Source organism: Mobula birostris, chromosome 3 (assembly GCF_030028105.1).
Source record: "Mobula birostris isolate sMobBir1 chromosome 3, sMobBir1.hap1, whole genome shotgun sequence".
Taxonomy (NCBI): domain Eukaryota; kingdom Metazoa; phylum Chordata; class Chondrichthyes; order Myliobatiformes; family Myliobatidae; genus Mobula; species Mobula birostris.
The window spans coordinates 163,717,048-163,744,614 of NC_092372.1; the positions used below are offsets into that span (position 1 = coordinate 163,717,048).

At 41.5% G+C, this 27,567-nt stretch overlaps 1 protein-coding gene across 1 annotated transcript in view; it reads right to left on the reverse strand.

Annotated features, from left to right (window-relative positions):
* The window catches only part of LOC140195385 (contactin-associated protein-like 2), a 1,890,266-nt gene that overhangs the window by 1,293,733 nt on the left and 568,966 nt on the right, over positions 1-27,567 (reverse strand). Inside the window, exon 2 of the mRNA XM_072253599.1 lies at positions 17,120-17,230. Within this exon, the coding sequence (XP_072109700.1) occupies positions 17,120-17,168 (49 nt within the window). The 5' untranslated portion in view covers positions 17,169-17,230. The remainder of the gene's footprint in view (positions 1-17,119; positions 17,231-27,567) is intronic.

Below are 27,567 nucleotides of genomic sequence, written 5' to 3' on the forward strand. Positions count from 1 at the left end.
GAAATAACATTTGCTACCCTCTAATAATTAGGTACAAGGATCATTCCTGCTCACTCCTCATTGTAACCTGGAGTATATCCTATCTGGCCCTGGGGACATATCTGTACTGATGTTTTTCAAAAGTTCCAGATACTCTCTTAAAGTTGACATGTTTTCAAATATTGGCCTATTCTATGCTGTCTTTGCATTTGTCAAGCTTCCTCTCTCTGGTGAATACTGAAGCATGGCATTCATTAGGGACCTCCCCTTCCTCATCCAACTCTAGACATGTGTTTCCTCTGTTATCCCTGATCAGTCCTACCCTCAAACTGGTCATCCTCCTGCTCTTCATGTACGTGCAGAATGCTTTGGGATTTGCCTTAATTCTACTCATTGAGACCTTCTCATGTCCCCTTCTGGCTCTCCTTAGTCCCTTATTAAGCTCCTTCCCAGCTACATTATAACTTTCAAGAGCCCGGTATGATCCTAAATCTTAAGTCTGCTTCCTTCTTCCTCTTGACCAAATGTTCCACATGGTTTATTCATCCTACCATCCCTTGCGTTCCTCAATTTGACAAACCTACTCAGAACCCTGTTTAAAAGCTCCTGAAGCAACTTCCACACTTCCTTGTGCACTTTCCTATGTACATCTGTTACCAATTTATGCTCCCAAGTTCCTGCCTAATAGCGCCATAATTCTCATTCCCTCAATTATTACTTTTCCATCCTCTCTGGTCCTATCCCCATGCAAGGCTGTGATAAGGTTCAGGGAGTTATAACCACTGTCTCTGAAATGCTCACCCACTGATAGATCTATCACCTGACCAGGTTCATTGCCCAGTACCAGATCTAGTATGGCATCTCCTCTAGCAGGCCTGTCTACATATTGTGTCAGGAATCCTTCCTGGATATGCCCAACATATTCTGCCCTATTTAAACCTTTTGCACTTGGATGTGTCAACTAACATTAAAAAAATTGATGTCACCCATGACAACAACCCTGTTAATTTTGCACCTTTCCATAATCTACCTGCTGATCTGCTAATCAGTGTCTTACTACCGTTGGGTAGGTGTCTACAGAAAACTCCAAATTGCTCTCTTCCTGTTTTTGGCTTCCACCCACACTAACTCAGTAGCAATCCCTCCATGACATCCTCTCTCTTTGCAGCTGTGATACTATCTCTGATCAGCAATGCCACACCCCTACCCCTTTTACCTTCTTCCTTGATCCTTTTGAAACATCTAGAGCACAGAACTGAATTGAATTGAATAACTTTATTACTTACATTCTTCATATACCTGAGGAGTAAAAATCTTTGTTACGTCTCCATCTAAATATGTAATGTTCAATTTAAAGTAATCCAAAATAAATAGTAGGTACAATAGGACAGTCGAAATAACATAGAAATACAATTGTAGTAGCATCAGTCTGATGGCTTGGTGGAAGAAGCTGTCCCGGAGCCTGTTGGCCCTGGCTTTTATGCTGCGGTACCGTTTCCAGGATGGTAGCAGCAGGAACAGTTTGTGGTTGGAATGACTCAGGTCCCCAATGATCCTTTGGGCCCTTTTTACACATCTGTCTTTGTAAATGTCCTGGATAGTGGGAAGTTCGCATCTACAGATGTGCTGGGCTGTCCGCACCACTCTCTGCAGAGTCCTGCGATTGAGGGAAGTACAGTTCCCTCCATCAGAACATCCATCAGCTATTCCTGCCTTTGAGAAAGCCAAGTCTCTGCAATAGCCACTATAATGTAGTTCCATGTACTGATTCATTCTCTGAATTCACCATCCTTCTTCCTGTTACTTCTCACATTAGACACATTTCCAGTCATCCAATTGTCTCAATTTATGCCCCATCCACTGCCTATCTTTCCTCACAGACTCTCTGCACATTGTGCTTACCTTTACACTAACTGATCCATCCTCTGACATGTCACTCTGGTTCCCATCCCCCTTGCCTACTTAGTTTAAATTCCTCTCAACAGCTCCAGCAAACTTGTCGGAGAAGATATTGGTCCACTTCCCATTCAGATATAATCTGTCCCTTTTTTATAGGTCATAGCATCACCAGTAGAGATTCCAACGATCCACAAATCTGAAAGCAATTCTCCAGCCACATATTCATCTGCCATATCATCCTACTCTTTGGATTTAGAATATATTTTAACCCTGTTCAAATGAGACCAATATATCAATAGAGTCAAAGAGTAGAAGGAGAAAAAAATGATCTGCTTGATTTTAGGAAGTTTAGCTTTTTTTCCCCAGTAGCAGAAGATTTGGGATCCTATTGCTCATATTCAAACTTCCCTTTGTCCATCTGAGAAATCTAATAACTTTATCAAAGTTGAAAGAAATCATTCCTGAATCCTCTTTTCTGACATCTGGAAGCTAAACTTGAGAAATGTTGGTGAAAAGATGTTAGGCAGGTGCTAGGAAATCAAATTAGAAGTAGCAGAAGTAGTACTGGCTCAGAACAACAATGAGCCCCTTATCAAATTGCTCCAACAGGAAGAACCACTGATGTGTATCCATATATTCAATATGTAATCATCCAGAGAAAAGTAATTCCAGTCCAGATCAACCATATGATTTTTTTAATTCTGTCATTTCTCTCTGAAATTCCTGCCACTGATGGAATGCGCCCAGTGGCCACTTTATTAAATACACCTGTACACCTGTTTCATTCATGCAAATATCTAATCAGCCAATTATGTGGCAATAACTCTATCCATAAAGGCATGCAGACATGGTCAAAAGGCTCAGTTGTTGTGCAGACCAAGCATCAGAATGTGGAAGAATTATGATCTAAGTGATTTGGATCGTAGAATAATTGTTGGTGCCAGATAGGGTGGTTTGAGTATCTCAGAAACTGCTGATCTATGGGATTTTCATGCACAACAGTTCCTCGAGTTTACAGGCTATGGTGTGAGAAAACAAAAATCCAGTAAGCAGCAGTTCTGTGGTTGAAAATGCTTTGTTAGTGAGAGAAATGAGAGAATGGCCAGACTGGTTCAAGCTGACAGAAAGGTGACAGTGACTCAAACAACCACGCATTACAACAGTGATGTGCAGAACTTTGAAGTGGAGGAGCTGCAGCAGAAGCCATGAACATACATTCAACGGCCACTCTATTAGGTACAGGAGGTCCCTCCTCCACCCAATAAAATGGCTGTTGAGTGTCAATATCCACATCTTCCACAAGCATTACTGTTCCTGTTGCAGACTCATTAGTGACATTTTGAGTGAACCCATCAGCATCCTAATTATTCTGAATAACCAGCACCATGGCTTCAGAGGAGTTAATGTGATTGATGGTGACCATTCTATTCTTTTGCTACACAGCTATTATCTTGTCAGGATTACAAACATGCAAATCACCATCTGTTGTCTGGCAGTAATTCAGAGTTAACTGAATAAAACCATAAGACCAATAACAGTTGAGCTCTGCCTACTGCCCCTATGCTATTTCTCAGAACCCTGTCACTCTCACTTCAGAGTTGTTTAAATTAAAATAGTTGTGTATTTCTCCTTTGTGCCTAGAAAATGAACCCCATACACTTTTGGGACTCACAATATGTCATCTGTACTTCAGTAACACCCAATCAGATCCCTGCATAAAGTCGTTAAAGTGACCACAAGTACATGAGAAACAGCACAAAACAGGAAATGTCTGGCTCCAAATAAAACATAATTTAATTCAGTACAGCTGCAAATATTTTACCACACAACCAACACAGAGGGGCAAGCACTTTAGAGTACACTCATATCAGTAGTCAGATATGGCAACGTACATTATATTTTGTATAATTGAATGGCAGCCTGTGAAGAAGAGGGTGAGAGTTTCACTTTTCACTCAGGAGACTACTGATGCCCCAATGACCCAGACTGAATCCAGGATAGACATCCTCTGATATCAGAGAGACCAAGAGATGATTGTTATATTCCCTTCTGTCTGCCCAACAGTGGAAAGGTTCATCCTGTTGTACCAGGAGAACGTTTACACTGCAGGGTACCATGCAATTATTTTCTGTTTTGAATTGGCAGGTCTCAGGGTAGGTCACTTGATGCCCCCTCTCCAGAAGTGCAGGAGTTGCAGTGAGAGGAACAGGTGTAGAGATGGGATGGAGAGGTGGAAGGGTCACTGGTATAATAAAGACTACAGAACATCACTATACTTGGTTGACCCTAAGGCTGACTTTTCATTCAGACTCCAAGTGAAAAGTAGGGGGCGGGGGGTAGTGTAGACTTCTAGAAGACAGCTGGTAGTTCAGTAGGGAAGTCAACCAGAAATGCTTGTTGGTACGATCTATCCTGGTAAAGAGTTTTATGTTCAACTTTCACTTGTAAAATAGCCATTTTTGCCGGTCAAGGTGGTGCCTGTATACAACGCTCCTTCGGTCAATATCTTCTGGATAGATTATAAAACCATATATTTCACTTCTTTTATGTCTTTTATGTCTGTTTTTCATCTTGAATCTGTCTCTGGAACTGTTGGAGACTGTAATTTACAGTTTGGAGATTGTCTGGGTGTTTCAGTGCTCTGCAGTCTGCGAGAGGAATCTGGGAGGCAGAGGTAACATATGGGAACCTCATGACAAGAAGGCTATGGGGTGTGTGCTGATATTCAACTCCTTAAAGCTTCCATTGTCACCAATGAAAGTGACGAAGGAGATTAAAACCTCGAGGGGAATGCAAAGGGTGAGCATTGGCTTCCTGCCTTTTGATCACTCTACTACAGAGAGAGGAGACTACCTTTTGCTCCCTGGCATTGCTTCGCTGTCAAAGAAGAGAGACTATCTTTTGATTGCAAGGGGATCACTCTGCTAATGAAAAGGGGAAAGGCCTGCCACCGTGCCCGGAGAATGTCACCCCGGTATGGACTTGAACTATAGAGATTTAGATATTTTTTTCAGTCTTATAATTTTGTATATTCTTGTTTTTTTCACTCTACCTTCCTTGTTTTTTTCTGTGCGGGGAGGTGAATTTGGGGGTTGATGAGCACGCTGCCATTCTTTTCATTTTTGGTTTCATGGCTATCTGGAGAAGAAGAATTTCAGAATTGTATACTTTGGTAATTAACCTTTGAACCACTAGATCCAATTTCTAGTCTTTAACACTCAGCCACAGATCCTGGAGAGTACTTGATTTTTGATTCCCAGCTGGCCCTCTTGACTATACTTCAACTATTTCAGAATCAGAATCAGATTTAATATCACCGGCATATGTCATGAAATTTGTTAATGTTAACTTTAACATACAGCATGCCAGTGATATTAAACCTGTCCCATTCCCAATCCGACATGTCAGACCATGGCCTCCAATAACAGCTGCGATGAGGTCACACTCAGGTTGGTGAGGCAACACCTAATAGTCTGTCTGGGTAGCCTCCAACCTGACAGCATGAACACCGATTTCTCAAACTTCCAGTAATTGCCCACCCACCTTCACCATTCCCCATTTCTGTTCCCCTTTACACCTTATTTCCTTACCTGCCCATCACCTCCCTCTGGTTTTCCTCTCCTTTTCCTTTCTTCTGTGATCTTCTACCCTCTCCTATCAGATTACCTCTTCTCCAGTCCTTTATCTCTTCCACCAATCAACTTCCCAGCTCTTTACTTACCCTCTTCCCCCCTCCTGGTGTCACCTATCATAAACTACCTTCTTCCTTCCTTCCCCCCAGCTTCTTACTCTGGCTTCTCATCTTTTTTTTCCAGTCCTGAAGAAGGATCTCAGCCCAATATGTCGACTGTTTACTCTTTTCCATAGATGCTGCCTGGCCTTCTGAGTTCCTCGAGCATTTTGTGTGTGTGGCTTGGATTTCCAGATATCTGCAGATTTTCTCGTGTCTGTGATATTAAACCAGATTCTGATTTTGAATATTGAATGCCTGAGGATGACCAGCTTCCATAATGACAATTTTATCAAATCTGTTTATGTGTACTTGTGCAAATAATTTGTCTGCCTAATTACTAGTATTTCACATGTTCAGATGCAACATTTATATATTTGCCATTTTTAATATTTTTAGACATCTTAACATTACAATAGCTTTCTTTGTCTTATTACCATTTATTTCTTATCCAGACTCTGTTTATAATTACACTCCTTTATTTCTATGGTATGCTCCTTCCTCAATCTATTTGGTTATCCTTACCTTAATTACATCCCAGCACTGCTTCCTTGTTTTTTTTCTTTTTAGAGGATTCCAGTTTTCTCTCCACTGGGACCCCCTCATTGTCTTATTTTTTTTAAAGCCTTACTTATTTCTTTGTTGTTCAGATTGCTAGAACCTGACAGCTATTGGAAAAGGACAGAAACTGAGGCTCTGATGATAATACACACAGGATGTCCATACATGCCTTACTCATGGTTACATCCTCATGTAATTATAAACTTACATAGTTCCTCAGATATACTTTTTACAGAAATGATCTAAAGGTTTCTTGGAGACATAGATCCACAATTACTGCTGTAAAGCTAACTTTCTTGAGTACATAAACCTTCCGACTATTAACACATCAGTTACTTAATATCCTAAATGACAATATTGATGTGTCAGTAAGCTTCTTTGAACTAAGCAACCTCACCAGCGTTGTCTATATTGAAACAAGCTAAATTAAATATCCCATTGCTTTTTGCTGCACCTCTAGAGCAGTAATAAACCAAGTGCAGTGACCCAACACCCTGCTTTCTGCAGACAGAGCTTATTTGCAAAGTTGCTGTATACACAATGCTTTTTAACTTCAAACTGATTACTGCTTGCTATTTACACTTTAAGAATGGAAGATTGGCTGGAGGCTAAATAATTGCTTGATATTTAGAAGTTTCAGCTGCTATGTTTAGAAAACTAAGCTTGGCAAAAACAAGAGGCCCACTGGTCTTTGGAAGCTAATATCCATCACAGAAATAGTCAACAACACACATATTAAAAATCAATCCTTTAAAACAATTGTAATATAAAGAACAAGCAACACACATAAAAGTTGCTGGTGAATGCAGCAGGCGAGGCAGCATCTCTAGGAAGAGGTGCAGTTGACGTTTCAGGCCGAGACCCTTCGTCAGGACGTCCGAAGGGTCTCGGCCTGAAATGTCGACTGCACCTCTTCCTAGAGATGCTGCCTGGCCTGCTGCGTTCACCAGCAACTTTTATGTGTGTTGCTTGAATTTCCAGCATCTGCAGAATTCCTGTTGTTTGTAATATAAAGAACAACATTGTTTCCCTCAAAGTTCAAAGTACAGTTATTATTAGAGTATGAATGCAATATATGACCCTGAGATTCGTCTTCCTCAAAGACAGTCATGAAACAAAGACAAACCATGGAATCTATTTAAAGAAAAACATCAAACCCACCCCCTAGTTATCTTAACAACATTGTTTACTTATTAATGAGATTTATTATGCAGCTTTGCCATTTTGCAGAGATTATGAAGGGCACGATAGTCATGAAAATGAGTAAAGAATGTTCAATGTATGCCTAAGTTAATAATTGCTGAGACAGGAAACAGAGTCCCTGCTTGTCACTTTAACAAAAGCATTGGAAACATCTAAACACAATGACTGTGAACTACAGAAATGCACGGCTCTGAGCCTGATTTTTTTTTAATCAAGCAGGGTTAGTCTGTTTGCAACAGTCTGAAATGGAATCAGTCTCATCAACATGGAAGAGATTCACTCATCCATGGAAAAACTTACTTCTTTTGATTGTTTAGGAGCTGTATTTTGATTGCTGGCCATCAAGATCTGAGTAACACTTGAGAAATAATCTGAGACATGTTGAATGTAAAACCACTGATTACTGAATTTATGTTCATTACAAATTCCTTTCACTTCCAGGGTATTATTTAGTTCTCCCAGTTTTAACGTTTCTGTTTAACAATATTTCCTTCTATATTATTGCATTCAATATATTCTAAATCCTCAAATTAAGATTTTCTCCATTCTGCCTGGCAGAGTTCTTGACCATATCCAGATTATATCCCTTCAATTTTGCCCAAACTCATTTGACTTCTTCCCAGAATCATCCAACATTTCTGTCACAATATCCATTACCATCCCCTACTGCGTTCAGCAGTCGGAAAGGACAATTCTCTCCAAAAACATGTTCCTTCATCAGGAGCAATCCTCAACAACCTTCACTTCTAACCTTCCCAGTGTAGTTTGTCTTTTACTAAATCACCAGTCTTTTCATCTCCTAACACCCAGGCATTCAGATGCATACCTTTTCAGTAATTTGCCAGCACCGTTAATGGTGTAGTCGAGACCAGATGCAGATAAGGTGATGATTTGTTAAACAGATTGGTCTTCAGGCATGATCCTCTGTTTCTTGATGACTGTGACTTCCACACCTCTTCCAGAACCATATATTACCTTTCAATCTCCCCATTACCAACGTTATTTCTCCGCAACAGTATTCTTTTCATTGTGAAACCTCTCCGCATCAACTAAACCTTATTGTTATAAAGAGAGTTGTAGACGAGTGTGTCCCTACAAAATCATTCAGTATCTTCCCCAACCAGAAGCCCTGAATGAACCAAGAGATCAACAATCTGTTGAGGGACAGATCATTGGCATTCAGGTCAGGAGATCAAGTAAAATGCAAGAAGTCCAGGAACGATCACTGGAAAGCCACCTAACATGCAAAGTAGAAATGACAGTTGTGGCAGGGCTTGAACACTATCATCCCTTGCAAAGCAAAATGGAGTGACATAGGTGACATCAAGACTTCACTTCCAGATGGGTTCACTACTGTTCATGCTCACTTGGTGACTGTCAAAACGTGGAGGTACCTTCCTAAATTCCCATAGCCCCTGATGACCATGTGATTTCAGTCTCTGACAACCACATAAGAGCATCCTTTCTGAAGGGTTAACCTGCAGAAAAATGTCTAGCCCAGACAGGGTACCTGGCTGAATACTGAAGGTCTGTGGCATTCAACTGGCTGGTGTATTCACTGACAGCTTTAATCCTGACCTGCTTCAAGTAGGCTTCAATTATACTGGTGCCCAAGAAGAACATGGCAACCTGCCCTAATAATATAAACAAGAAGCACTTACATCCACTATGATGAAATGCTTTGAGAGGTTAGTGATGAAGTATATCATCTCTTGCCTGAGGAGTGAAATGGATCCACTCTAATTTGTCTACTGTCACAACAAGTCAACATCAGAGGCCATTTCATTAGCTTTCCACTCAGCTACAGAACATCTGGACAGTGAAGATGCAGACATCAGGTTGCTCTCACTGACTGCATCTGTGCATTCAATAACATCATCCCCTCAAAACTAATCAATATGCTCCAATATCTAGGGCTTGAAACCTCCTTGTGTATCTGGATCCTTGATTTCTTCACTTGCAGACACCAGTCAGTTCAGCTTGGCAACAATATCTCCTCCATAATCTCCACCAGCACAGGGCTGTGTTTTGCCTCCCTGCTCTACTTGCTTTATACATAACTGCGTGGCTAAGTGCAACCCCGCTGTCATATGTCAATTTACTGACAACACTGTACCATTGGCTGAATCAAGGGTGGTGACGAATCAGCACATAGAAGGAATATTGAGAATCTGTCACAATGGTGGGGCATTGGGAGCAAGGGTGGACCCAAATGCAAGACACATCCTGTGAGGTTAAGTAAATTGAGTTTATTGTTTGATACCAGGAGAGCAAAGCAGAAGCAGGAATAGCGAACTGGACAAGGACTCAGGACTACGACTAGGCTGGGACTGAGGGTCTGGGCTAGGACTTGAAATGAGATCCCAGAAGAGGCGACATGAAGAGGCTACGGTACGGACTCCAAGCCAGGGACTGGGCAAGGACCCAGTACCTGGGTCTTGCCTCGGGCTCGGACCCCAGAACCAGGCGTAGACATGACATGGGCTATGGAGAGGAGGAACATGGAAAAACAGAGCCTCGGTCTCGGGAGAGCAGATACATGGAACCATGGACACATACACAGAACACAGAGTAGGGACCCGACCCCTCCTTGGGCACAGGACATAGAGCCGGGACTCAGACACAGAACAGAGCCGGGACCCCTCCTTGGGTACAGGACATAGGGCCGGGACTCACACACAGAACAGAGAGCTGGGACCCCTCCTTGGGTACAGGACATAGGGCTGGGACTCACACACAGAACAGAGCTGGGACCCCTCCTTGGGTACAGGACATAGGGCCGGGACTCACACACGGAAGAGAGGGCCGGGATCCCTCCTTGGGTACAGGACATAGGGCCGGGACTCACCTTCTCCAGGACAGGACAAGACAAGACGTGACCCCCCACGGGGCAACGGCAAGACAGTCTGACTTACCCCACGGAGGCGAGGACAAGACAAGACAAGACATGACCCCCTGTGGGGCAACGGCAAGACGGCCAGACTTAGCCCATGGAGGCGAGGACAAGACAAGACAAGGCATGACCCCGTCGCAGGGCAACGGCGAGATGGCCAGACTTACCCCACAGAGGCGAGAACAAGATAAGACAAGACATGACCCCCCACGGGGCAACGGCAAGATGGCCAGACCTACCCCACAGAGGCAAGGACAAGACAAGACCAACACGAATGAGCACCAGACAGTACCTATCTAGCTCCAGCGATAGAACTAGAGCAAAGTGCAGGCAAGGCTGCAGACAAGGGCTAGAGACGAGAGAGGCAGAGAAGGGATTCAGACAGGGGAGTAGGATAGGAATCACAGACCACCAGGGACAGGACTTGACTTGGAACTTGGATGCCACCGGAGCCAGGACTTTGCTTGGAGCCTCCTGGTAGTGGTGAGCTCTCGGCTCGGCCCAGGAACAGTAGACAGTGGTTCTTGATTCCCTCTGGCGGGTTACCTGACGGACCCACCTCGGTGAGGAAACTTTGCAGGCTCGCTTTGGCAAGGTAACTTGACAGGGTTGCTCTGGTGAGGAAAGGTGAATCACTGGCACTCGCTTCGGCAGAGACTAGGCTTGCTCCGGCCAGATGACATTGGCATGCCATACCTTGGGTGACTTTGGAAACGCTCTAGCGCCGAACAGCTGAAAGCTGGAGACTGTAAACTACCGGTTCAGCCGAGAGTAAATTGCCTCTAATCACCAAAGCCGAGGGACACGGGAAAACAGGGAACCAAAGGGAAACAGGGAGTCAACGGTCTGGATCGTAACATAAATAAAGTAAATTTAAAGAGACCCCGATCCGGACCATGACAGAATCTGGCTGAGGGGTGTCACAACAACAACCTCTCACTCAATGTCAGCAAGACCAAAGAGCAGATTATTGACCACAGAGGAGGAAACTGAAGGTCCTCATCAGGGGAACAGAGATGGGAAGGGTCAGCAACTTCAAATCCCTCAGCATTTCAGAGGATCTGTTCGGAGTCCAGCATGTAACTGCCACAACACAGAAGCCACAGTACATACTTATTTTCTTGAAGTTTGTGGAGATACGGCATGTCATCTAACACTTTGACAAACTTCTATAGATGCACAGTGGACAGCATACTGACTGGTTGCATCACGGCCTAGTATGGAAATACCAGTGCCCTTGAATAGAAAACGGCTACAAAAAATAGTGGATACAGCCCAGTCCATCACAGGTGAAGCTCTCCCCACTACTGAGCAGATTCACAAAGAATGTTGCTGCAGGATAGCAGCATCCATCATCAAGGACACCCGCCATCCAGGCCATGCCCTCTTTTTGCTGCTGTCATCAGGAAAGAGGTACAGGAACCTTGAGTCCCACACCACCAGGTTTGGAACAGTTAATACTCCTCAACCATCAGGCTCTTGAACCAGGGGGATAACTTTAATTACCCCAACACTGAACAGATTCCACAACCTATTAAGGACTCTACAAAACATGTTGTTGATATTTATTGCTGATTTATTTATTATTTATTTTTCTTTTCTTTTTGCATTTGCACAGTTTGTCGTCTTTTCACATCAGTTATTTGTCCGTCTCTGTCGTGTATGGTTTTTCATTGATTCCATTGTGTTTCTTTCTATTTATTGTGAATGCTCACAAGAAAATGAGTCTCAGAATAGTATGTAGCCAGGTGACCATTGAATATCACTTCTTATTGTTAATGTGCATTTATGTAATCACCTTGGTAATACTAAAGTGGCTGCCTGTGCGTTTAAGAGAAAACGGTGACGTCATTTTGCACGGGTGGAGTAGAATGAAAATTTGCCATGTTCTGGAGAGAACAAGGTTCATCTACTTTTCCCAGGTTTGGTGAGGAAAGGTGAATAATATTTGATAATGTCCATGTAAATTTGTTTATACTTGTTTGCAAATCTAGAGTATTGGTAATTTGACATGTTTTACATGTGGATGCTTTAGATTTTCACGAATAAATTGATCAGCACTGGAATAGCGTGGTTGTGCAAATTTCTTTATTGGCCTAATAGGATAGACTTTTTAGTAATTTAAACTCCAAGGCAATAGACTGTAAAGATTATTTTTGTCTTTCTTTATTGTTTCATTGACTGAATGTGAGTGTAACAGAGTAATGTGAATGTGTTAATCTCTGTTCATGTAGCATGAGCAAGGAGAACTCCTTTCAAGGTCTAACCTATATGTGACTGGAAGGTAAGCATATGTGTGCCAATGTGAGTATATCTCTGAGTTAAGATGAGATGTATTTATTCATATTTTTGATGTTGTGTATAAGGTACAGGGTTGGTGGGATCCTAATGTTGTTTGTATTGTTTTTTTTAGAATTGCCACTACCATATTGGCTTTGTATTTTGTTTTAGTTATTTTCATACTGCATTCAAAACAAGGGCGTGGTCCGAAATTAAGCTGAGATTGTAACAGTGGGAGCTGTGTTTTTTTAAAATTCATTTTGTTGTTTTCATGTAGATACCCACTTTCTGCATTAAAACATCTAAAACAGATAAAGGAATTAGACCCCAAAAGTATTTGTTGTCCTGCGTGTGTATTTTTCCCCAGGCTACAGCAAGTGTATGGTGACATATATGTACTTTGATAATAAATTTACTTTGAACTTTAGTTCTTGACTCTCATCTTTTTTTTGTGTACTTGAATATGTTGCCCACAACCAATTTTGATTTATTTTATTTTGATTAAACAGCTTTTCATTTTACTGTTTGTTTCAACCTGACTTGCAGAGTAGTTCCAACAACTGCAACTTACTGTACGGTTTTGCTGTTCACTATATGGCTTGTGGTGATAGCTAATTAAATAACACTCCTGTGCAGCCAGAGATTTCCAACTTGATGCAAGTTGGAGAATCAGTTGTATAGGTGGAGGAGGTGGTACCGAAGCGTAGCAGTTAGCATAATGCTTTACAATGCCAGCAACTGGAAGATCGGGTTTCAATTGCCGCTGCTGTCTATAATGAGTTTTGAACATTCCCCCTGCGTGTTTCCTCTGGGTGCTGCAGTTTCCTCCCACATTCCAACAGATGTACAGGTTAGGGTTAGAAACCTGAGGACATGATATGTTACCATCAGAAGTACCTAGCACATCTTCACGATGTATTGACCGTCAACACAAAACAGTACATTTCACTGTATACCTCAATGTATATATTAACAAATAAAGCTAATTTTTAATCTTTATGAGTGTATCAGTTATACGGTGCATATATCCAAGCTAAGTTCAAGGAGAAACAATACCCAGAAATGAATCTGTGAGAAATACTCAGCAGATTAGTGTCAGTGTTTCAATTTGACATCCTTTCATTGGAAATGGGTTAAGTTACAATGCATAGAATGGGATGGCAGGAAGAAAAAGGAATACAGTATCCATGTTAGAGAGGAAACCAAGAGAAAATGAATGTCAGAGTTCCCTTTGTCTCTGATCGTTATCTACATCTGTTTTCTAACTTTCAAGGCAGATTTCTGCCTCTTAATAGCGGAAGTTACAAGAGCGGTGACGGCTGCCTTGCCACACTTGTCAGCTCCTCTTTGTTCAGCTGCTGTACCTGCTTTGAATGGAGGATTTTCTTCAGTAAGAGGTAAAGTCACTGTCCTTCAATTGTTCTCTGCAGCAGGATGACCAACTCTTCACTCTGATCTCTACAGACTTTTATACATCTATCATCACCACAATGCTTCTTTTCTGAATGAGCCACAGCTGCATAACAATCCCACCATTACCAAACAAACAAACTCGAGAATAAGCTACAAACATAGCTAAATTAAAAACATGAATGTTCTGCTGTGGCTGTAAAACAGGTTATTCTCAATCAATCTCCTCTTTACTACTTTTCTTTATCGCAACTATTTTTGCTATTATGATCCTCCCATTTCTATCAGTGAAATAAATGATTCCACCCAACTAGAATACAAATCTGCTCCCTTTACTCTTCACTTTGCAGCAGACGTGATGTAATAATATCTTGATTTACTCAAGTTCATCATTCTTCTAAAAATTTCAGCTATTGCGTCTGATGGCAGTCTGAAACACCGAGCCAGCTGAATCTCTGCTCGCAACCTTGGTATTACACCTGCCAGGTGCGAATTTATTAAAAAGATGCATCAGCTGCTGCATTCCTGACCCTCAAGATGGGGTCACCTGGAGTTTCAATACAAAACACTGCTATTTCATGACTTTGCTCACATCCTCTTCCTTTCTATATTCTGGTGTTGTACTGGGAAATGTGAGTTTTATGGTTTACTTTTCTCCCTCGTTCCCATATCTACTTTCTAACTGCGCCCTTCGTCAGAACCTCTTCTGCTGTTTCTGTTCAGTCTGTGCTCCTCAGAAGAAAAAGTCATGCTTTTTCTTTATATATGCTGCGTGTTCCTTTTATCTAACAAGTTCATACAAAAGTGAAATACCGTGTATGCTCAAAATTTGAAATATAAAATTAACATGCAAGAAACATTCAGCAGATCAGGCAGCATATGTTGGAAAATAAGCAGAGTTTCACAGGTGCTTTCTTGTGCGGAATTTGAACCTTCTCCCTGCGATCACATGGGTTTCCACTGGGGGCTCCCCCCACCCCACCCCCCTCACCCACCTCCCAAGGATGTTCATTTGTTAGGCTTGTTAACCAATGTAAACTTGCCTTAATGGAGTGAGAGAGAGAAATTGATGGCAATGTAGGGAGACTAAAATGGAATTAGTGTGGCAGTAGTATAACTGGGTGCTTGATTGTTGGTGTGGATTCAAAGAATCAAAGGGCCTATTTCTATATAACTTTATGACATTATTTCTGCTCAATTACTTTTCACTTCTGATGTTTCATTTATGATTACAGTTTTCATTTATGTTCTGAATATTCCCTGCATAACTGTTTTATTGAAATTACGAACTATTATGAATTCTTTATGTCAAAACAATGAAACAGGTACCATTTTTTATTTCTTCCAGCAGTAACAATGACATAATCTCCAGAAGCAGATCTGGCCTTTCTGAAATAATGACTTCCATGTCTTTGAAAAAAGTGGTATCTTTTCCTTAAAATGTGATGCAACAGACCCCAAATGGGGTAATCAGAGCATATTGTTGAATACCAACACTGTTAATTCATTAATTCCAGGCTAAGCCTATTAGTCAGATTTGATTACTATACATTTAATTAAGCAGAAGCATAAATAGAAAGACTCAGTTTGCTAATGATTTATTGATGACATGTCCATTGTCATTCAAAACCTAGTCTTCAAAAAGAAACCAGTGTTTTGAGAATACTGAGGTGCAGTAACCATTTGGACATTTCCTGGCACGTCTGTATATCAGCTCTGGCTTATTCTGAACTTCATCTGTGGATTCATATTCATCAACATAGACACCACAAAATACCTCAAAAAATTATATTCATCTTCAAATATTCAAGGTCAAAGCCAAGCATCATAACCACTCTCCTGATTTGCCTCAAATCTTAGTCTTTTCAACTTGGCTAACACCCTGTCAAACTAAGCCCCAAACTACAATTTATGAAATAGCATCAATCTGAAACATTATCTCCACTTCCTACATCACAGATTCTACCTGATCACCCAAGTATTTCCACCATCCTCTGTTTTTATTTCTTATCACTTGCAATGTTTTGCTTTTCAGTTATAATTACAATTTATCAAGGTTGTCATCAATCCTTCATCAGTCTGCTTTTGAAAAACTTCCAATTGCATTAGCACATTACAGCATAGAAGACGATTATTCATTCTAACAAGCTTAATCCTGGGTCTAGAGATATGCAATGTAATATAACGTGCTGGATTTATTCTTGTTTCCTGTTATAGTCTTCAATTTCAAATAATTAAATCCTTTCTAAGTAATGCTTTAATTTCTCACTCAATAATGCATGGTAATTCACTGCCTGCTCACCACCCATCCTATTCGACAATCTTCAAACGCTTGCTAAGTTTGGATGTTCCAGGTTCTGGCTCTACTAAACTTGGATTCAGACAGTGAAGAACAATAGAATTTTCTATGTCTTTGTGGTGCACTGGTGTGGCCCTGTCCCAGAATATGATGGCAGACCTCAAAAGGAGACACGGCTGAGATTTTTAAAATAAATATTCCATTCCTTAAGATAATGAAACCAGTTGAGAACCCAATAATTTTCCATTTTTTGTAAAACTCTTTGGTGAAAAAAATTATCCTGCTACATTCTGCTATTACTTACTGAGTCCCAAGATTAGGCATCATGATCAATCTCAATATTATTTCTCTTCTGAATTTCAATTTTACAACTGCTGATACACTTTACCTTCCCAAATTCTTAAATTTGCTTCAGGACAAACTATTTATTCCAATACTTTTAACTACTGTAGTCTTCTTCAGCTGATTTTGATAAATAGTCCAGTTACACCACTTTAGTAAACTTAGTTTAGTTCTAGAGAACAGAAATTCTACCTCATTATTTTCTCAATATGCCTTGTGAGTAACAACCAAGCATCCTTGATATCTGTGCACTTGTTCTGAATTTACTCACCCACCACAAGCTTCTTTCATATCAAGACGTGCCGAATAAATGGTTATGTTTTTTGTTCTGTTTCTGACCTGTCTTCTGGCCATTAATCTTAAGTTGTGCAATGTGACAGTTCCTTCCACAAAGCTCAAATACATGATTAGTAAATTGTTATGCAATCCATTTAAAACTTACAACAAAGTAGTAAGAACATTATATAATAAAAGCAATTATTTGCGAATAAAAAGCTGATGACAGTATTTCAGAAACTCTTACCTCCTCTCTTATTTAGTTTTGCATAGCCAGGTACGTAACTGCCCGACATCACGGATGAACTTCTGAAGGAAGAGTGGGGGAGTGCCCTAATCAGTGGCTCATCGCATTTCTCTGTTAACAGAAAGAAAATTATTTATATTTTATAAAGTTAAATGAAAGCAGTAAAATGTGGATTTCCCCACATTATAAAGCAAGTAATGTTAAACTCTATTTATCTGGTACTGTATCTTCAGGATTTTGGTTGTGCTGGTATTGGACTGGCAGATTTTCCAGATATCCCCACAGACATTTATTTCGTTTGGTATAAGAGGAAGTGCAGGATTGGAGGTCCTGGTGTGCCAGACAGAGCAGGGAGTGAGAACCCAGTGAACCAGGTGCCAAACCAATTTAGAAATTTCTTTTTAACATCTCTAGATAGCCATGTGACAGATTAATGAAGTTTTAACAAGTTCAAATGTCACTCAATGTGATCACAACATTACAAACCTTACAAAGTAATCCAGAAAGATGGCAACCTAACCAGGAGGCAACATGGTCCAATGAGAGCTGAGTGTTCCAGTATTGAAGATTATCATTTGAATATACAGTACATCTAAACTCTACCCGATCCTGATGAAAAACATTACAAATTCAGTAAAATAAATGAACACACTTCTTCAACTCAACACTGAAGTTACTCTATTTTAATTTGTAAGTGAGTGTAATTATCTGGAACATTTCCTTTATCCTTTTCTGATGGAATTAATAGCTAGGAGATATCTTTGATAAATGAGTTCGAGAATTTTGTGCTGGATACCTCAATCAGAACACATGAAAGTGTTCAGATTATTGTAAAAATTCTTCAAAAAAATTAAAACAGTTACAAGCTGGCTGGAAATGAAAAACTGTTAATAGCACTCTTCACTCACTCATCACACAACTATTAAATGATTCCCGCAGTAAATTGTTATTATATATTTTAAAATGTCATATTTTACATTTAAAAGATAGTGTTTAATTTTCCCAACTTTCTTAATCTCTTGCATCTAATCATAATCTTTCTTGAACACTCCCTAATTCAACTCCTTTTACTGACTTGTTTTGCTATTTCTACCATAGTTAGTAAATAATTTTGGTTAAAGCAAAAGACCTTCATTCACTTGGGTTCCAAATATCCTATGATACAAAAAATGCTGACATAAAGTCAACAAAATATCCTAACTAAGGAAACTCACCATGAGGTGTGCTGCTGATGTTATTCCATTAATATTTATTTCAAATATAGTTTCCGGGGAGAACTTAGGATCTGTTTAATGTTTCAGTCTAGGATGGTTGAATAGATAAAAAGCTACAGAAAAGAGTTTTTTTTTGAAGACAACAGCTGGTGAGGATTGAAACAGGAGCACAGATGGTGGAAAAAGCTACTTTTTAGAAATGCTAAATAATTCAAATCAATGTTATAAAAGTAACATGCTTTACTTCTACATGAATCACTTTGAAATACATCCTGGTAGCACGTTAATACAAATGGTTGTATCAGCTACACACTATATATGTTGGTATTGTATAATAACCCACATTTTACAAAGAAGATCATTGCTGAAGCTCATAAAAAGATGTACAGTAATTACTATATAAAGTCTGGTGTAATAAAATCAGACTTTACTGACTTCCTACTCTAATCAATCAACAAAATATGCGCATTCTCTTCGTGCATAATGTAACCTAGAATTCCAATATAAACTCAATTTATGGTCAATTATACAAAAACATCAATTAAAAAGACACTCTTCAAATGAAACATTCAACGGGAAGTTCAAAGAAAACTGATTTGGTGATTTAAGATGATTTATTATTTTTAGCTCAAAAATTCTTACATTCTATAATACAAGTTCAAAGCAAATTTATTATCCAAAGAACATATATGCTGCCACTTACTGCCTTGAGATTCATTTTCTTGCATGCATTTATGGGAAGTAAAAATAAATACAGTGGAATATTACAAAAAAAACTATACATGAACTGACAAAGACTGGGAAACACCAATGTGCAAAGGAAGACAAATAAAAATAATACTGGGAACATGATCATTGAAAGTGAGTTTGTAGGTCACAGGATCAGTTCAAAATTGTGTGAATGAAGTTATCCACATCAATTCAGGACCCTGATGGTTGTAGGCTAATAACTGTTGCTGAACAAGCAAGGGAAAATCTGCATATTCAGGAAATCCAAGCAACACACACAAAATGCTAAAGGCACTCAGCAGGCCAGGCTGCAATTATGGAAAAGAGTAAACAGTTGAAGTTTCGGGCTGAGACTCTTCTTCAGGACTTTGTGATGAAGGGTCTTGGCCCGAAATATCGACTGTTTACTCTTTTTCCATAGATGCTGCCTGGCCTGCTGAGTCCCTTCAGCATTTTGTGTGTTGCCTAACCTGATTGTGTGGAGCCTAAGGCTGCTTTACCTCTTGCTCATTGGTAGTAGCAAGAATAGTCCATGGCCTGGATGGTAGGGGTATTTTATGATGGATGCTGCTTTCTTGAGGCAGTGTTTCACGTAAATGTTGCTACATATCCCGTGGGCATGATGTAATTGTCTCATGACCGTGGGGTGATGTTATGTCACATGATGGCATGTTCCAAACGGTATTTAAGCAAAGCCCGCCACTGTGACCCAGTTCTCATTTTTATTTTTGTGCAATGTTGTTGTTGCCGGTCGGATGTTTGGAGACACCACTGGTTTTGTTTGTTGTACGCTTATTTTTCCCTTACAGTCCAGTACCGGAGAGTGAAGGCATTATCTGAGTTTTCCGAGTTCAAAGGATTGGGTAAAGTTAATGTCGTTCAGCGTCTTGGGAATGATCGACCTTTCGAATCTTTGTTCGGGAATGGCGGCATGCACATTTGAGTGAAACCCCTGCAAGGTCGGGAAGGTTTGCGCAGTGACCTCCCTCCAGTCAAAAGGTCAGTTCCTTTACTTCTTTGTGATTTCTTCGGAAAAGGCATCTGTTGCCTGTGATCGGCAGATTCGTCACTAATTCGAAGGAATTGTTTTGGGGAAGTCTCTCCTTAATGACTGTATAAATCACATGGACTTTTGAGTTTACCAGTTTAAGTCTTTGCTTGGATGAGAACTTGTTAAGAACAGATTATAAGTTCGACTGTTCAATATAGTCGCTAGTTAACTTCCGGTTAAGTTAGTCGTTTGTTTACTTTTCGATGTTTTAAGCAGAGGTTAATAAATCTCGTGGTTTGCTTATAAACCTTGCCCCAGTTTCATATCTGTTGCTGCGGGTTCATAGCAATGTGCTCAACGGTAGGAATGCTTCCACCACTTTCTACCGTCTTTTCTGCTCCTGTTCATGCCAGGCTGTGATGCAACTAGGTCTGATACTCTCCATTGTGCATCAAGAGAAGATTGTCAAAGGCTTTGGTGACATTTTGGATCGATGCAAACTTCTAAGAAAATAAAGGTGCTCTCGTGTTTTCTTTGTGGTGCTACTTTTGTGCTAGTTCTAAGAAAAATCATCGAATTTTTGACACCAAGCGATTTAAAGCTACTGACCCTCCCCATCTCCCTACATGCATATAACCACAGCGTCTTGGACCTCCAGGTGGTCCACAGCAGGGGTGATTGATAAGTTTGTGGCCTAAGGCAGAAGGAGATGAGTTACACACATCAAAGTTGCTGGTGAATGCAGCAGGCCAGGCAGCATCTCTAGGAAGAGGTGCAGTCGACATTTCAGGACGAGACCCTTCGTCAGGACTAACTGAAGGAAGAGTGAGTAAGGGATTTGAAAGTTGGAGGGGGAGGGGGAGATCCAAAATGATAGGAGAAGACAGGAGGGGGAGGGATGGAGCCAAGAGCTGGACAGGTGATAGGCAAAAGGGGATACGAGAGGATCATGGGACAGGAGGTCCGGGAAGAAAGACAAGGGGCGGGGGGGACCCAGAGGATGGGCAAGGGGTATATTCAGAGGGACAGAGGGAGAAAAAGGAGAGTGAGAGAAAGAATGTGTGTATAAAAATAAGTAACAGATGGGGTACGAGGGGGAGGTGGGGCCTTAGCGGAAGTTAGAGAAATCAATGTTCATGCCATCAGGTTGGAGGCTACCCAGATGGAATATAAGGTGTTGTTCCTCCAACCTGAGTGTGGCTTCATCTTTACAGTAGAGGAGGCCGTGGATAGACATGTCAGAATGGGAATGGGATGTGGAATTAAAATGTGTGGCCACTGGGAGATCCTGCTTTCTCTGGCGGACAGAGCGTAGGTGTTCAGCAAAGCGGTCTCCCAGTCTGCGTCGGGTCTCGCCAATATATAAAAGGCCACATCGGGAGCACCAGACGCAGTATATCACCCCAGCCGACTCACAGGTGAAGTGTTGCCTCACCTGGAAGGACTGTTTGGGGCCCTGAATGGTGGTAAGGGAGGAAGTGTAAGGGCATGTGTAGCACTTGTTCTGCTTACACGGATAAGTGCCAGGAGGGAGATCAGTGGGGAGGGATGGGGGGGATGAATGGACAAGGGAGTCGCGTAGGGAGCGATCCCTGCGGAATGCAGAGAGAGCGGGGGAGGGAAAGATGTGCTTAGTGGTGGGATCCCGTTGGAGGTGGCGGAAGTTACGGAGGATAATATTTTGGACCCGGAGGCTGGTGGGGTGGTAGGTGAGGACCAGGGGAACCCTATTCCTAGTGGGGTGACGGGAGGATGGAGTGAGAGCAGATGTACGTGAAATGGGGGAGATGTGTTTAAGAGCAGAGTTGATAGTGGAGGAAGGGAAGCCCCTTTCTTTAAAAAAAAGAAGACATCTCCCTCGTCCTACGATGAAAAGCCTCATCCTGAGAGCAGATGCACAGCAACTCTGGCAGGGTTTGCAAGACATTACTTCCTACAAAGCGAAACCCTGCCAGAGTTGCTGTGCATCTGATATTGCCTCCAACCTCATTCGAAATTGTCTCTTCGCCCTTGAGGTAGCCCTCCACAAATCATACTTTGTTTTCTGGTGCAGGCCTAGGTTGCTGGACTTGAATGCCACAGATATAGCCATCAGCAGATGATGTACGAGGAGTGATTGATAAGTTTGTGGCCTATGGTAGAAGGAGTATGAATGGCAACGATGTTTCACTACCAGATGAAATCAATGCCTTCTATGCACGCTTTGAAAGAGAGAACACAACTACAGCTGTGAAGATCCCTGCTGCACCTGATGACCCTGTGATCTCTGTCTCAGAGGCCGATGTTAGACTGTCTTTAAAGAGAGTGAACCTTTGTAAGGCAGAAGGTCCTGATGGAGTACCTGGTAAGTCTCTGAAAACCTGTGCCAACCAACTAGCGAGAGTATTCAAGGACATTTTCAACTTCTCACTGCTACGGGCAGAAGTTCCTACTTGCTTCAAAAAGGTAACCATTATACCAGTACCTAAGAAGAATAATGTGGGCGGCCTTAACGACTATCACCCGGGAGCACTCACATCGACCGTGATGAAATGCTTTGAGAGGTTGGTTATGATTAAACTGAAATCCTGCGTCAGCAAGGACCTGGACCCATTGCAATTTGCCTATCGCCACAATAGGTCAATGGCAGATGCAATCTCAATAGCTCTCTGCACTACTTTAGACAACCTGGACAACACAAACACCCATGTCAGGATGCTATTCATCGACTATAGCTCAGTATTTAATACCATAATTCCCACAAGCTTGATTGAGAAGTTACAGAACCTGTGCCTCTGTACCTCCCTTTGCAATTGGATCCTCAACTTCCTAACCAGAAGATCACAGTCTTTGCGGATTGGTGATAACATATCCTCCTCGCTGATGATCAACACTGGAGCACCTTAGGGGTGTGTGCTTAGCCCACTGCTCTACTCTCAGTATGCACATGACTGTGTGGCTAGGCATAGCTCAAATATCATCTACAAATTTGCTGACAATACAATCATTGTTGGTAGAATCTCAGATGGTGATGAGAGGGCATACAGGAGTGAGATATGCCAACTAGTGGAGAGAAGGTCCTCGTTTATGAGTGACGAGGTGCGCCAATATCTACTGGCTAGGGGAATTGCAACTAGTAGGACCATGAGCTATAATCCCCGGGGGAATGGACAGGTAGAGAAGAAGAATGGCACAGTGTGGAAAGCCACACTCTTAGCCCTCAGGTCAAAGGGACTGCTGGTCTCCCGCTGGCAGGCGGTCCTTCCCGAGGCACTCCACTCCATCCGCTCCCTGTTATGCACAGCCGCCAATGCCACCCCCCATGAGCGGCTCTTTTCTTTTCCCAGAAAGTCGACCACTAGAACCACCCTACCAACTTGGCTGACGTCCCCGGGGCCAGTGCTGCTCCAGAAACATGCGAGGAGCAATAAATACTCCCCGATGGTCGAGAGGGTTCACTTACTTCATGCGAACCCTCAGTATACTTATGTGGTTTTATCTGATGGGCGGGAGGACACGGTATCCATCCACGACCTGGCGCCCGCAGGAGCACAGGGCCCCTACCCTGAACACTCCGTGGTGACTATTGACCCCGTACCCACCGACGTATGTACCCACGAGACACCGCGCACACCAAACCCTACACAGACACCACACGACTCTGTCATATCGGGCGCAATGCACACGCACGAGGGATTAACAACGCCTAACGTGCTGGCACCTCAAGTCAGGCTGGAGCCAGCACAACCGCTGTCGTCGACGCAATCACCACCGGTGCTACGTAGATCACAGTGACGGACTCGACCGCTTAATAGACTTAACCTGTAAATATACTTGTTGTAAATATTGTCAGTCACTTCACCCTGCGGGACTCTTTTTAAAAAAAGGTGTGAATGTGGTAAACCATATATATATATATATATATAGTAACTAGGTTAACTCTCTGGACACGCCCCTCTGCTGACTGCCCCTGTGGCTCCTCCCAGAGAATCCTGTATAAAGGTGTTTCGCCTTGCCCCTCTCCCTCAGTCTGGGGGCAGATACTCACCATGGAGGTTGTGGAGGTCGTATTGTACAGCGAATAAAAACCTTTCAGTATTTTACCAAACCTCAGACTTTTGGAGCTATTGAAGGTGCTTCAGGTATGGCCCCTCAAATTCTAATAACTTTCTATTGGGGCACGATTAGGAGCATTCTGACTGGCTGCATCACTGCCTGGTATGGGAACTGTACTTCCCTCAATCGCAGAACTCTGCAGAGAGTGGTGCAGACAGCCCACAGCATCTGTAGATGTGAACTCCCCACTATTCAGGACATTTAGAAAGACAGGTGTGTAAAAAGGGCCTGAAGGATCATTGGAGACCTGAGTCACCCCAACCACAAACTGTTCCAGCTTCTACCATCCAGGAAACGGTATTACAGCATAAAAGCCAGGGCCAACAGGCTCCGGGACAGCTTCTTCCACCAGGTCATCAGACTGTTTAAATCATGCTGACGGAACTGTATTTATATGTTATATTGACTATCCTGTTGTACATAATATTTATTATAAATTACTATAATTGCACATTGTACATTTGAATGGAGACATAACATATAGATTTTTACTCCTCATGTATATGAAGGTTGTAAGTAATAAAGTCAATTCAATTCAATTCAGTACTTGAAATGTGTAAGGCCTGTTATCACACCTCCATGACCACATCTCCAAGCCTTTCCAGACAGCAGAATAAATAGGAAGCACTGGCCAAATGACACGCTCAACCATTCAATAAGATGCTGAATGGTTTCTAGCTTAACCTCAACTCTGGCTTCACATTTCATCCCTCTAACTGCTGATTCTCTAACACTATAAAATTTATGTTTCAGCCTTGAATACAGGTAGCAAGCTGGCATCCAGAACTCTCTGCATCAAATCGAATTTATTGTCATATGCACAAGTACATGTAGACACAGCACAATGAAAACTTGTTTAGGGTAGAGTATTCCCAAGATTCATGATACTACAAGAACAAAAAAAAAAATCAAATCCTCACCTCCATCTTAACTAGTGATGCCTCATCCTGACACTACAGACGGGAATAATATACAGCCCGTTTAGAGATTGCCGTGTCAGAAAAACATTCTTTCGGCCTCCACAATATATTATTCCAGAAAGCTGTCTCAAATACATTCCATGAACCTGTCCTCAAGGCAACCTTGGCTAACTTTGTTTTTGTTCTGTCTTTAGGAAGTCCTATGTTGCAAACCAACATTATTTCTTTATTACTCTAGCTCATAGTAAATATTCCCAAGAGTTGTGTTCACCTCCTTGGTATTTCTTGTCTCCACCAAAACTCGGACCACTCCTGGTCTTTTGAGCTAAATTCCTTCCTCAGTTCTGTTTTAAAAATGTCCTTCATTATTAGAGTGCACTATTCTTTGCTTTCAGCTTCTTCCCAAAATGCTGAGAATCCAAAATATTCAGTTCCTAGTGTTCATCATCTTGCCGACACCTTTCTGTAATAGCTTAAGATCAAACCCATTCACCAATAGTAGTGACATTAATTTAGCTATCTTGTCCTGAATGCTTTGTGCATTCAGGTTGATGCACGGTGCAATATGGTGTCTAGGAGGTCATTGAATAGTCTGCATCTGAACATCTGAAGGCTGAAGTAAGACTTGGCAGAATCAGTATCAGGTTTAGTATCAGAATCAGATTTACTACCACTGACATATGTCATGAAATGTGTTGCTTTTTGGTAGCAGTACAGAGCAAAGACAGAAATTTGATGATGGAAGGAAAGAAATGTTTTCATGTTCCTGTACCTCCTTCCTGATGGCAGTAATGTGAAGAGGGCATGTCCTAGCTAGTGAGGGTCTTTCATGATGGGTGCCAGCTTCTTGAAATGTTCTCGATGGCAGGAGGGCTGTGCCTCTGATGGAAGTGGCGATGTCTACTACATCTGTTTTCAGCCTATGCATTGAAGGTTCCATATCAGGCTGTAATGCAACCAGACAGAATGCTCTCTGTGGCACATCTGTTGAAATTTGCAAAAGTCTTTGGTGACATTCCAGGATTGATCCTCTGAAATGATGATACTGAAGAATTTAAAGTTGCTGACCCTCTCCACTGGCTCATGGACCTCCTGTTTCCTCCTCCTGAAGTCAATAATTGACTCCTTGGTCTTGCCAACATGGAGTGAGAGGTTGTTGTGACACCACTCAGCCATATTTTCAATCTCCCTCCTATACGTTAATTCATCACCCCCTTTGATTTGGTCAATGACTGTGGTGTCATCAGCAAACTTAAATACGGTATTGGAAATGTGCTTAGCTTCACAGTCATAAGTATAAGGTGAGTAGAGTCGAGGTCTAAGCACACAGCCTTGTGGTACATCTGTGCTGATGGAGATTGTGGAGGAGATGTTGTTGCTAATCCGAAATGACTGGGGTCTACAAGTGAGGAAATCGAGGATCCAGTTACACAATGATGTATTGAGGCCAAAGACCTGAAGCTTATTGATGGGATTTTGATGGGATAATAGTATTAAATGCCAATCTCTATTCAAAGAAGAGCATTCTGATCTATACATCTAGATGTATAGATACCATTCCACCCATTGTGCTAATGCTATCTCATTAACGTGCCATCCAATTAGTCCCACTCATCTGCTCCTTAATTTCAGGACTGCAATTGTTTTTCTCCTAACATGATGGAAGTAAAGAGTAGAGTTGCTGCCAGAATCATTTCATAATGGCAGGATATATTTTGGTCTTGGACTTGGATCATAATTAGATGAATGTTTTCCTTTGTGAGCTCTGTCTGCAGCTGTGTGGTAGCTGGCAGAACTCCATTATGGGTTGTTTTTTTTTTGAGAAATGAAACCTACAAGAATTGCTGAGTTGTAATCAAATAGATGCCTCATCGAAGTCTATGTTTATAAAGATGTGAGGGTGTACACGTAACACTCAGGAACTCTACATCAGAAGAGCACCACAGCAAAATCATTAAAAGAGAAAACTTTTACTTGATGCATTCAATCTTACACAAGCAACCAGTCCTTACATCCATCTAAAAAGGATCGCGGCTCTCTGCTGAAGCTGTTGCACATGAGGATCCAAAGGGATTTTTGTGACCGTGACACTGTTGTCTCTTTTCAGCAAGTAGGTTATGGAGGACAATGGGAGGGTGATTGTAAAGGGAATTTGGGGATATGTCAATTTACCCTCTTACTTTATTTCTTAATATTAGCTTTTTGTGAAAGATTTGACAAGCAACAATGAAATATTTAGGCTAGAGGCAAAGTGAATTTATTGTGCATTAGTTGTAACAGTGTTGGTCATCTTTGAAAGGTACAGAGGTGAGTAGATATAGATGAAAAGAGTTTCCTATTGAATATGCCAGTCAACTATCTATATTTTAAGTAAATGTTCAGATAAAGTAAAGGGAGAAGTACAACACTACTGAAAATTATTTTCCGACTAGATTCCCCTTACAGGAAGCTGAAAGATTACTGGAAGGACAAGAAATACAATGCACATTTTGCTGATAA